The sequence below is a fragment of the Oncorhynchus mykiss genome, chromosome 9, assembly GCF_013265735.2.
Source record: "Oncorhynchus mykiss isolate Arlee chromosome 9, USDA_OmykA_1.1, whole genome shotgun sequence".
NCBI lineage: Eukaryota > Metazoa > Chordata > Actinopteri > Salmoniformes > Salmonidae > Oncorhynchus > Oncorhynchus mykiss.
The window spans coordinates 26449716-26461850 of NC_048573.1; the positions used below are offsets into that span (position 1 = coordinate 26449716).

General features: G+C 42.4%; 1 protein-coding gene across 6 annotated transcripts in view; it reads right to left on the reverse strand.

Moving 5' to 3' along the window:
* LOC110531840 (neurexin-2) overlaps positions 1-12135 on the reverse strand; it is a 1034463-nt gene that overhangs the window by 583726 nt on the left and 438602 nt on the right. For all 6 annotated transcript variants that reach the window (XM_036987703.1, XM_036987707.1, XM_036987704.1 and 3 more), the window contains exon 6: positions 8011-8312. In XM_036987703.1, coding sequence (XP_036843598.1) covers positions 8011-8312 — 302 coding nt within the window. The remainder of the gene's footprint in view (positions 1-8010; positions 8313-12135) is intronic.

Genomic DNA, 12135 nt, shown 5'->3' on the forward strand with positions numbered 1-12135 from the left:
TGATGAGAGGTCACTGTGAACGTCCTTGCCTGTCCATCATCCATATACCACAGGGACCATCCACACTGCTCTCAGACACAGTCTGTTACTTCTCCCCAGCCCTGCAGTACAGCATTACCTCTCCCTACACAGGCCTGCAGTACAGCATTATCTCTCCCTACACAGGCCTGCAGTACAGCATTACCTCTCCCTACACAGGCCTACAGTACAGCATTACCTCTCCCTACACAGCCCTGCAGTACAGCATTACCTCTCCCTACACAGGCCTGCAGTACAGCATTACCTCTCCCTAAACAGGCCTGCAGTACAGCATTACCTCTCCCTACACAGGCCTGCAGTACAGCGTTACCTCTCCCTACACAGGCCTGCAGTACAGCGTTACCTCTCTCTACACAGGCCTGCAGTACAGCGTTTACCTCTCCCTACACAGGCCTGCAGTACAGCGTTACCACTATTTACCACTGGGTGGAGCTGTGATTCTGAGTTGCGTTTCTTCTCTTCAGGATTCCATATCCTCTCACCTAATTCTCTGCCACATTTTCACCATTAAGAAGCTGAAAAATCCACAGGTTTCCGGTGAGCGGTGGTGGAGGAGAAAACACACAATGAGAGAAACAAAAAATAACTGAATGATTAGTCACCAGCTTGAACCGTTTGGGAAGCTCATTGTAACAACTGCGGTTGCCCAACAACACAGTAAAAGCATTTAAAATCAATGGAATGAAATCAAGCTAGGCATTAAAAAGGAAAGGAAATTGTGGCTTTAGAGCTATTAGAACAGGTATAGATAGGCTGGTGAAGACGGGGGAGAAGGCTATCCTGGCGGTATGGCATCATGTTGAAAGCAGGGTGTATAATATGAGCTGTGTGTGGGGGAGGACTGTGTGTGTGTGTGTGTATGTGTGTGTGTGTGTGTGTGTGTGTGTGTGTGTGTGTGTGTGTGTGTGTGTGTGTGTGTGTGTGTGTGTATACGCATTCATGCTTGTGCTCCTGCGTATGCATTCGGAAAGTATTCAGACCCATTGACTTTTCCTACATTTTGTTACGTTACAGCCTTATTCTAAAATGGATTTTTTTTTAAATACACACAATACTTCACAATGACAAAGCGAAAACAGTTTTTTCGAAATGTTTGCAAATATATTCAAATTAACAAACAGAAATACCTTATTTACAGAACTATGAGACTCGAAATTGAGCTCAGGTGCATCCTGTTTCCACTGATCATCCTCATCTACAACTTGGAGTCCAACTGTGGTAAATTCAATTGATTGGACATGATTTGGAAAGGCACACACCTGTCTATGTGAGGTCCCACAGTTGACAGTGCATGTTAGAGCGGAAAAAAAAACATGAGGTCAAAGGAATTGTCCGTAGACCTCCGAGACAGGATTGTATTAACGCACAGATCTGGGGAAGGGTACCAGCATTGAAGGTCCCCAAGAACACAGTGGCCTCCGTCATTCTTAAGTGGAAGAAGTTTGGAACCTAGAGCTGGCCACCCGGCCAAACGGAGCAACTCGGGGGAGAAAGGCCTTGCTCAAGGACGTGACCAAGAACCCGATGGTCACTCTGACAGAGCTCAAGAGTTCCTCAGTGGAGATAGTTGTCCTTCTGGAAGGTTCTCCTATCTCTGCAGCACTCCACCAATCAGGCCTTTATGGTAGAATTGCCAGACTGAAGCCACTCCTCAGTAAAAGGCACATGACAGCGCACTTGGAGTTTGCCAAAAGGCATGTAAAGACTCTCAGGCCATAAGAAACAAGATTCTTTGGTCTGATGAAACCAAGATTAAACTCTTTGGCCTGCAGGCCAAGTATCAGGCATGGAGGAAACCTGGCACCATTCCTACGGTGAAGCATGGTGGTGGCAGCATCTTGCTGTGGGGGTGTTTTTCAGCAGCAGGGACTGGGAGACTAGTCAGGATTGAGGCAAAGATGAACAGAGCAGAATACAGAGAGATCCTTGATGAAAACCTGCTCCAGAGCGCTCAGGACCTCAGACTGGGGTGAAGGTTCACCTTCCAACAGGACAACGACCCTAAGCACACAGCCAAGACAATGCAGGACTGGCATCGGGACAAGTCTCTGCATGTCCTTGAGGGTTCGAGCCAGAGCCCGTACTTGAACCCGATCAAACATCTCTGGAGAGACCTGAAAATAGATGTGCAGCAACGCTCCCCATTGAACTTGACAGAGCTTGAAAGGATCTGCAGAGAAGAATTGGAGAAACTCCTCAAATACAGGTGTGCCAAGCTTGTAATCGGTATGTAATCGAGACAGTAATCGCTTCCAAAGGTGCGCCCGCAAGGTACTGAGTAAAGGGTCTGAATTCTTATGTATATAAGGTATTTCAGTTATTTATTTGTAATACATTTGCAAAAATGTATTGTGTGTAGATTTTAGAATACGGCGGTAACATAACAAAATGTGGAAAAAGTCAAGGGGTCTGAATACTTTCCGAATGGACTGTATGTGTGTGTGTCTGTGTGTTCTCCTGCATGTGTATGGGTAGCAGAGGATTTTTTTGATTAGCAAGGAGTAGAGTGAGTTGCAGGTCAGGTCTGACAGGTCAGGTCAACGCCATCAATATCCTCCCTCAGCCAACCAGGCAGTTAGTGGGGTGAAGGTAGTGTAAACGTAGAGCTCCTTAATGCATAGGGTTCCCCTCACGTCAACGACAAGGATACATAGAGGTCTCCTTTTCTCTGGGGATTACTAGAGCAGAGGTTGAGGGCATGTCCACTATGACAAAGTTCTTTGTGTTGTCCTATAGGCTATTATTAAGAAGTGTCATTACAGTAGCATAATATAATACCTCTCAAAAAATCAAATACTGGCAATGTACACTCCCTCTGCATGTAGTTGGACTGTTTGGCTCTATACTCCAGTATTTTGGATTTGAGATCAAACGTTTTATATGAGGCGAATGCACAGAATGCCACCTTTTTTATTTGAGTATATTTTCATACATACAATATATGTTTTACAGTTTATAAATGAAAGCACTCTATGCATCTAGTGGGTCCAACTGTACGTGTCATTATTATTTAGACAAATTCACTTATTGTGCATTTAAAGAGTCAAAGGTCTAGTTTTTATGCAATGTCTACATACAGTTTGTTCCTACAGTTACTTTTGTGTTGTGTTTCAGATTATGTTTAGTCCAATAGAAACAAATGGTAAATAATGTATTGTCATTTTGGAGTCACTTTTACTGTAAATTGTAAATAAGAATAGAATTGTTTCCTGAACACGTCTACAATAACGTGGATGCTACTTCACCATGATTACAGATTATCCTGAATGAATCGTGAATAATGATGAGTGAGAAAGTTCCAGAGGCATAGATATCTTACTCCCCTACACCCCCTCCCAAAAAATTCTAACCCCCCATGTTATTGGTAACAGCTACCGTGTTTTAGGGGAATGATCTTTGTACCTCTGTAACTTTCTATAGCTGCGTGTATGTGTGTTTTACAGCTGTCCAGGCGTGTATGTATGTATGTATGTATGTATGTATGTATGTATAGATGTGTCTGTAGTATAGCTGAGTATGTGTGGTATAGCATAGCTCAGTGTGGATCATTACAGTGGGACTGGTGGTGGGAGGGTGGGATCAGGGACAAAATCTCTAGAATCATGTCAGCTTTCCAAACTCATTAAATCTGTTTCAACCTGGTGAGCAAAAGCCCTCGCAGCAAAAAATATCTGACCCCTGCCATGTGGGAAGAATGGAGCTGCATTAGAAAGCGGATGTTTTACAGGCTCCTGACCAATTGTGCTATTTTGTGTCTTTTTTTTGTGTCTTTTTTTGCGCTGACGTGAACTTTTTTTTGTACACAATGTTTACGCCATCGTTTCCGATGACCAAATAGAGCTTCTAGATATTAGAACAGTTTTCACTAACCTTCACTTGGACGAGGATTTCTCTGGACCAAGCCCAAATCCCCGACAATCGAAGGAGGAGAAGACAGCGCTATATAGCGGCAGGTGCACGGGCACCCTGAAGAGACTGCGGCGGCAAGTGAATAAATCGTCTCCCTCTGTTCTATTGGCGAATGTCCAATCGCTGGAGAATAAACTGGACGAGCTCCGTTCGAGACTATCCTATCAACAGGACAGTAAGAAATGTAATATATTATGCTTCTCGGAGTCATATTATCCAAGGACATGGATAATATACATATAGCTGGTTTTTCTATGCATCGGCAGAACAGCAGAGTCCAGTAAGATCAAGGAGTGTCTCTCTTTGTCGACAACAGCTGGAGTGCAATCTCTAATATTACATTAAGGAAGTCTCAAGGTTCTGCTCGCCTTACTTAGAATACCTCATGATAAGCTGTGGAACATACTACTTAACAAGAGAGATTTCACCTGTATTTTTGTAGCTGTCTATTTACCACCATAAATCGATTCTGTCTCTAAGACCGCACTCAACGAGCTGTATACGGTCATAAACAAAGAAGAAAATGCTCATGCAGAGCTCTGGATGCCAGTGATTTTAATGCAGGGAAATTGAAATCAGTTTTACCTCATTTCTACCAGAAAGTCACCAGTGCAACTACAGGAGAAAAAAAACTCTAGATCTTTACTCCACACACAGAGATGCAATCAAAGCTCTCTCTTGCCCTCCATTTGGCAAATCTGACCATAACTCCTGACTCCTGCTTACAATCAAAAACTCAAACAGGAAGTACCAGTGACATGCTCAATACAGAAGTGGTCCGATGAATGGGACGCTAAACTACAGGACTGTTTCGCTAGTGACCGTACATACATATCCCAACCAGAAGCCATGGATTACAGGCAACATCTGCACTGAACTAATGACTAGAGCTGCTGCTTTCAAGGAGCGGGACAATAATCCGGGGGCTTATAAGATATCCCACTGCACCCTCCAACGAACCATCAAACAGGCAAAGCATTAATACAGGACTAAGATCAAATTATACTACACCAGCTCTGATGTTCATAACAGGGTTGCAAACTATCCCAGATTACAAAGGGAAACCCAGCCGAGAACTAACGAGTGACGCAAATCTATCAAACGAGCAAAATGCCTTCTATGCTTGCTTTGAGGCAAGTAACACTGAACCATGTGTGAGAGCACCAGCTGTTTCAGATGACTATATGATCACTCTCTCCGTAGCCGATGTGAGTAAGACCTCCATCAGGCCAGACGGATTACCAGGACACGTACTCAGAGCATGCGCTGCCAGCTGGCAAGTGTCTTCACTGAAATGTTCAACCTATCCACAAACCAGTCTGTAATACCTACATTTTTTAACAAACCACCATAGTCCCTGTGACCAAGAACGCCATGGTAACCTATCTAAATGACTAGCTCCCGTAGCACTCACATATGCAGCCATAAAATGCTTTGAAAAGCTGGTCATGGCTCACAACACCATAATCCCCAAAACCCTGGCCTCACTCCAATTCACATATTACACACTCTATTGCAATCCACACTTCCCTTTCCCACCTGGATAAAAGGAACACCTACAGTTGAAGTCGGAAGTTTACATACAATTCAGCCAAATACATTTAAACTCAGTTTTTCATAATTCCTGACATTTAATCCTAGTAAAAATTACCTGTTTTAGGTCAGTTAGGATCACCACTATACTTTAAAAATGTGAAATGTTAGAATAATAGTAGAGATAATTATTTATTTCAGCTTCTATTTCTTTCATCACATTCCCAGTGGGTCAGAAGTTTACATACACTCACTCGAACACGCCCCCATTCACATCGACAGGGCTGGAGTGGAGCGAGTTGAGAGCTTCTTGTTCTTCAGTGTCCACTTCACTAAGGACCTATCATGGCCCAAACACACCAACACAGTCGTGTAGAGGACATGACAATGTCTCTTCACCCCCAGGACGCTCTCAGATCCTCAAACAGTTCTACAGCTGCACCATTGAGAGCATCTTGACTGGCTGCATCACCTCTTGGTATGGAAACTGCTCGACATCCAACCGCAAGGCGCTACAGAGGGTAGCGGTTATGACCCAATATGTCACTGGGGTCGAATTCCCTGCCATCCAGGACCTCTATAGCAGGCTTTGTCAGAGAAAGGCCCTAACGATTGTCAAGAACTCCAGCTACCCAAGTCATGGACTGTTCTCTCTGCTACTGCACAGCAAGTGGTAGCAGAGTGCCAAGTCTGGGACCAAAAGACTCCTGAACATCTTGGTGTTCATAAGACTGCTGAGCAGTTAGTCAATTGGCCTCCCTGACTACTTACATTGACCCTCTTTATTTTTGGCAATGACTCTCTTACACTGGCTCCATGCACACTCACTATACTCTAACCAGACACTCACACATACAGTACTAAACTGACAATCCAACACACACACACACACACACACACACACACACACACACACACACACTGCCGCTACTCTGTTTATTATACATCCTGATTGCCTAGTCACTTTTACCCATACCTACATGTACATACCGTATTGCCTCAACTACCTCATACCCCTGCACATTGACGCGGCGCATGTGACCAATAACTATTGATTTGAGGGGGAGTGGGGAGGGGTGTTCCTAATGGTTGGTGTACTTAGTGTACATGCACCAGTATGAATGAATGATTGTGTACCCCCCCCCAGCAAATCACTCTGTCAGTGTGCGAGCATGCCTTTCCAGTGTCAAAGGCTTTGCCCCCCAAGTTCAGCTCACAGGAGAAAGACGGGAAGGGACATTAGCTACATAGCTATTTAAGCTACATGACTTTAGTGGCTCAATCTCTGCGTTTGCAGCAGGAATGACTGCTATGAAAGCCGATACATATTAAACTAGTTGGTCTGGAGAGATACTTATGAAAGATGATGCCACAAACTTACTGCACCATTGAGGCTCCTCTACCGGCAACACAACTTTTCTTTCTCCTGCCTGAGACTGAATTCTGCAGTCATTAAAAAGTCCAGGGAAGTTTGACGCACCTGTTTTGTTTCCAGGGGAGAGGAAGTAAAGGCTTTGTGTAAATGTTGGCCGCGGCGCTGGACAAAGGAGGTGAGGTTGTTTTATTTTTTTGTTTGTTAATGCATTCAAATCAGTCCTGGTTGCAATACGGGGCCTTTACAATGGCTATTATTAGGGCTGACAAGCCATTCATTCCAATTACAATTACCAAAACACTGGGAGAAGCATGCAAGGCAAATGTAAGTGAAATTGATTACATCTCACAGCCACTATCTGCCAATTGATGACCTGGTATCGATCCTTTGCTTGTGCTGTTCAATTCAATGTGTGGTTGTGAGGGGTATACGTGTGCGCACGCACATACGTGCATGTGCGTGTGTGAGGGTTTGTTAGTGTGTGTGTGTGTACGCTGGTGCTCACACCCGCTGAGTGGGCTCCCTTGCCACCTATTGGCTGTGATTAGCTGGTTGTAAAGATCTATGGAGTAATGTGTTAAGATGGGGCTGAAATGCATCGTCTCTTCTGATAAATTAGAAAGCATCACATGCGGGTAAGTACATTACATGCATACATATATGAACAAGAACAGCTCCCATTGGTAGTGACTGTTGAATGCAGTGTTCCCTATTAGGCTTACGTAGACAGACAAGTACTTGATGTTCTAGATGTGTGTGTACTAGATATCCACCAAAATATAAATGAATGTGTGTGATGCTCAAGTACTGGGTCAGTTCTACTTCCTCGGTCATCTCAACTTTGACCCTCTTCCCCCACGTTTACCCCAATGAGAAGATGATATGGATCTTTGGTTGCTTTTTGGAAAGAAAACCATGACAACAGAGAGTGAAACAGCAGCATTCCTCTGCAGATCTCAACCCTGGAACTGGAAGAGAAAAACACCAACATTAGGTAGGGATCAAGCGACATGAGAAAAAGGAAGAAAAAAAAGAGAGATATAGACCAACAGATAAAATAGCTTGAAAGTTCGAGATAAGAAGGCCAAAAAGATACAGAAAGCGAGAGAGAAACGCTGCATAGAAGATGGACCAATCACGTCGTGTCTCTTTACCTGACGCAGGTTGCGGGTGACGCGCACATCGTGCCAGGTGTTGTCGTTGAACTTCCCGTTGACGGGCTCCACCAGTGCCTCGAAAGCGCCCGAGCCCAAGTTGATGACCAGCCACACGGCGCCGCTCTTCAGCGACAGGTTGACGTAGTCGGCCGACTTGCCCGTGTGCAGCATGAGTCCGTTGCGCTGCAGCGTGCGGAAGGAGAGCGTGATCTCGTCCGTGCTGCTCTGGATGGGCGTCAGCGACAGGTCGTAGCAGAAGAACTCGTTCCCCTTGAAGGTGGCCACCGACTCTTCCTTCCCTGGAGAGAGAGGAGAATGGAGAGAGAGAGAGAGGGATGAGGTTTTACAGTAATTGTTGGTCAATGGAGGACTGAGCATATACATAGCCTTCAGAAAGTATTCCTACCCCTTTATTTATTCTGCATTTTGTTGTGTTACAGCCAGAATTCAAAACGGATTACATTTTTTTTTCATACACACAGTATCCCATAATGACAAATTGAAAACATATTTTTAGACATTTTTGCAAATCTATTAAACTGAATTACAGAAATATTTAATTTACATAAGTATTCACACCCCTGAATCATGAGCTATACAAGCATTTTCAAGTCTTGCCATAGATTTTCAACTAGATATAAGTCAGAACTGTAACTCGGCCACTCAGGAACATTCACTGTCTTCTTGGTAAACAACTCCAGTGTAGATTTGCCCTTGTATTTTAGGTTATGGTCCTGCTAAAAGGTAAATTCATCTTCCAGTGTCTGGTGGAAAGCAGACTGAACCAGGTTTTCTTTTAGGATTTTGCCTGTGTTTAGCTCCATTCTGTTTCTTTTTTATCCTGAAAAACTCCTCTGTCCTTACAATTACAAGCATACCCAGAACATGATGTATCCACCACTATACTTAAAATTACAGAGAGTGGTAATCAGTAATGCGCTGGATTAGATTTGCCCCAAACATAACACTTTGTATTCTGGACAAAAGTTAATTGCTTAGTCACATTTTTTGCTGTTTTACTTTTGTTGCAAACAGGATGCATGTTTTTTGAATATGTTTTTATTATGTACAAGCTGCCTTCTTTTCACTGTCAGTTAGTTAGTATTAGTATTGTGGAGTAACTATTAGTATTGTGGAGTAGTATTGTTAGTATTGTGGAGTAACTACAATGTTGTTGATCCATTCTCAGTTTTCTCCTCTCACAGCCATTACAAACTCTAACTGTGTTAAAGTCACCATTGGCCTCATGGTGAAATCCTGGAGTGGTTTCCTTCCTCTCTAGCAATGGAATTAGGAAGGACACCTTTATTTTTGTAGTGACTGGGTGTATTAATACACCATCCAAAGTGTAATTAATAACTTCACCATGCTCAAATGGATATTCAATTTCTGCCTTTTTAATTTTTTACCCATCTACTGATAGGTTCCCATCTTTGCGAGGCATTGGAAAATCTCGCTGGTCTTTGCGGTTGAATCTGTGTCTGAAATTCACTGCTCGACCTTGCAGATAATTGTATGTGTGGGGTATAGAGATGAGCTAGTCCTTCAAAAATCATGTTACACACTGTTATTTCACACAGAGTGAATCCATGCAATTTACGTGACTTGTTAAGCACATTTTTATTCCTGAGCTTATTTAGGCTTGCCATAACAAAGGGGTTGAATACCTATTGACTCAAGATATTTCTGCTTTTCATTTACAATGAATTTGCAAAAACAATTAAAAAAAATTACAACATAATTATACATTGACAAAAAATATATAAATATAAATATAATCCTAATTCAGGCTGTAACACAACAAAATGTGGAAAAAGTCAAGGGGTGTGAACTTTCTGGAGGCACTGTAGATCTGGCAGCACTGCTGTTAGGTGTGTTGATGTATTGGTGAAACGCATCAAAAATCATGAAAGAAATCATGAAACTGTAGTAGTGAGAGTGAGAGGTGTGAGTGCTTGTTTGACATCCTTGTTCTTATTGTCAGTCAACAGTTAAAGCAGACAGCTCACACTACGGACACCTGCCAAGTCCCATTGAAACGACAGGGAAAGACACCATTTCCTCATGTCATTCCTGTCATTCTGTCATAAGAATGACTAAAGACGGCTCTCCACACAACATGGAAACTCATAACTCTTCTCATTTACTTCTCTATGACCACGTACAGTGGCAAGAAAAGGTATGTGAACCCTTTGGAAATACCTGGATTTCTGCATAAATTGGTCACAAAATTTGATCTGATCTTCATCTGGGTCAACAATAGACAAATACAGTCCACTTAAAAGAATAACACACAAACAATTATAAGTCTTTATTGAACACACTGTGTAAACATTCAGTGCAGGGTGGGACAAGTATGTGAACCCTTGGATTTAATAACTGGTTGACCCTCCTTTGGCAGCAATAACCTCAACCAAATGTTTTCTGTAGTTGCGGATCAGACCTGCACAACGGTCAGGAGGAATTTTGGACAATTCCTCTTTACAAAATTGTTTCAGTTCAGCAATATTCCTGGGATGTCTGATGTGAACTGCTCTCTTGAGGTCATGCCACAGTATCTCAATCAGGTTGAGGTCAGGATTCTGACTGGGCCACTCCAGAATGAAGCCATTCTGTTGTTGATTTACTTCTGTGTTTTGGGTCGTTGTCCTGTTGCATCACCCAACTTCTGTTGAGCTTCAATTGGCGGACAGATATGTTAACATCCTCCTGCAAAATGTCTTGATACACTTGGGAATTCTTTTTTTTTTCTCCACACATGGTGTTGTGTGTTCCTTCCAAACAACTCAACTTTAGTTTAACCTTTCTGATCTCCCCATCCCGGATCCGGGATCGTGAATACAGACTCAAGCTCATTACCATAACGCAACGTTAACTATTCATGAAAATCGCAAATGAAATGAAATAAATATGCTAGCTCTCAAGCTTAGCCTTTTGTTAACAACACTGTCATCTCAGATTTTCAAAATATGCTTCTCAACCATTGCAAAACAAGCATTTGTGTAACAGTATTGATGGCTAACGTAGCATTTAGCATTAGCATTCAGCTGGCAACATTTACACAAAAAAACAGAAAAGCATTCAAATAAAATCATTTACCTTTGAAGAACTTCAGATGTTTTCAATGAGGAGACTCTCAGATAGCAAATGTTCAGTTTTTCCTGAAAGATTATTTGTTTAGGACAAATCGCTCCGTTTTCTGCGTCACGTTTAGCTATGAAAAAAACCCTGTATCCAGGATTGTGTAAATCTATCAGCAAGCTCATTAGCATAACACAACGTTAACTATTTATGAAAATCGCAAATGAAATGAAATAAATATGCCATCTCTCAAGCTTAGCCTTTTCTAAACAAAACTGTCATCTCAGATTTTCAAAATATGCTTCTCAACCATAGGAAAACAATAATTTGTGTAAAAGTAGCTAGCTAGCGTTAGCATTTCGCGTTAGCATTTAGCGTTAGCATTAGCGTTAGCATCCAGCACGCAACATTAACAAAAACATAAAAGCCTTCAAATAAAATCATTTACCTTTGAAGAACTTCTGATGTTTTCAATGAGGATACTCTCAGTTAGATAGCAGATGCTCAGTTTTTCCAAAAAGATTCCTTGTGTATTAGAAATAGCTCCGTTTTATACATCACATTTGGCTACCAAAAGAAATCCGAAAATTCAGTCCTCAAAACGCAAACTTTTTTCCAAATTAACTCCATAATATCGACTGAAAACATGGCAAACGTTGTTTAGAATCAATCATCAAGGTGTTTTTCACATATCTCTTCATTGATACATCGTTCTTGGACACATGCTTTCTCCCCTGAATCAAATGGTAAAGTAGAAGCAGCTGGCAATTGCGCACCGAATTCGACGCAGGACACCAGGCGGACACTTGGAAAATGTAGTCTCTTATGGTCAATCTTCCAATGATATGCCTACAAATACGTCACAATGCTGCTAAGACCTTGGGCGAACGACAGAAAGTGTAGGCTCATTCGTTGCGCAATCACAGCCATATAAGGAGAGAATGGAAAACAGAGCTTCAGAAATTCTGCTAATTCCTGGGTGATGCATCATCTTGGTTTCGCCTGTAGAATGAGTTCTGGGGCACTTACAGACAAAATCTT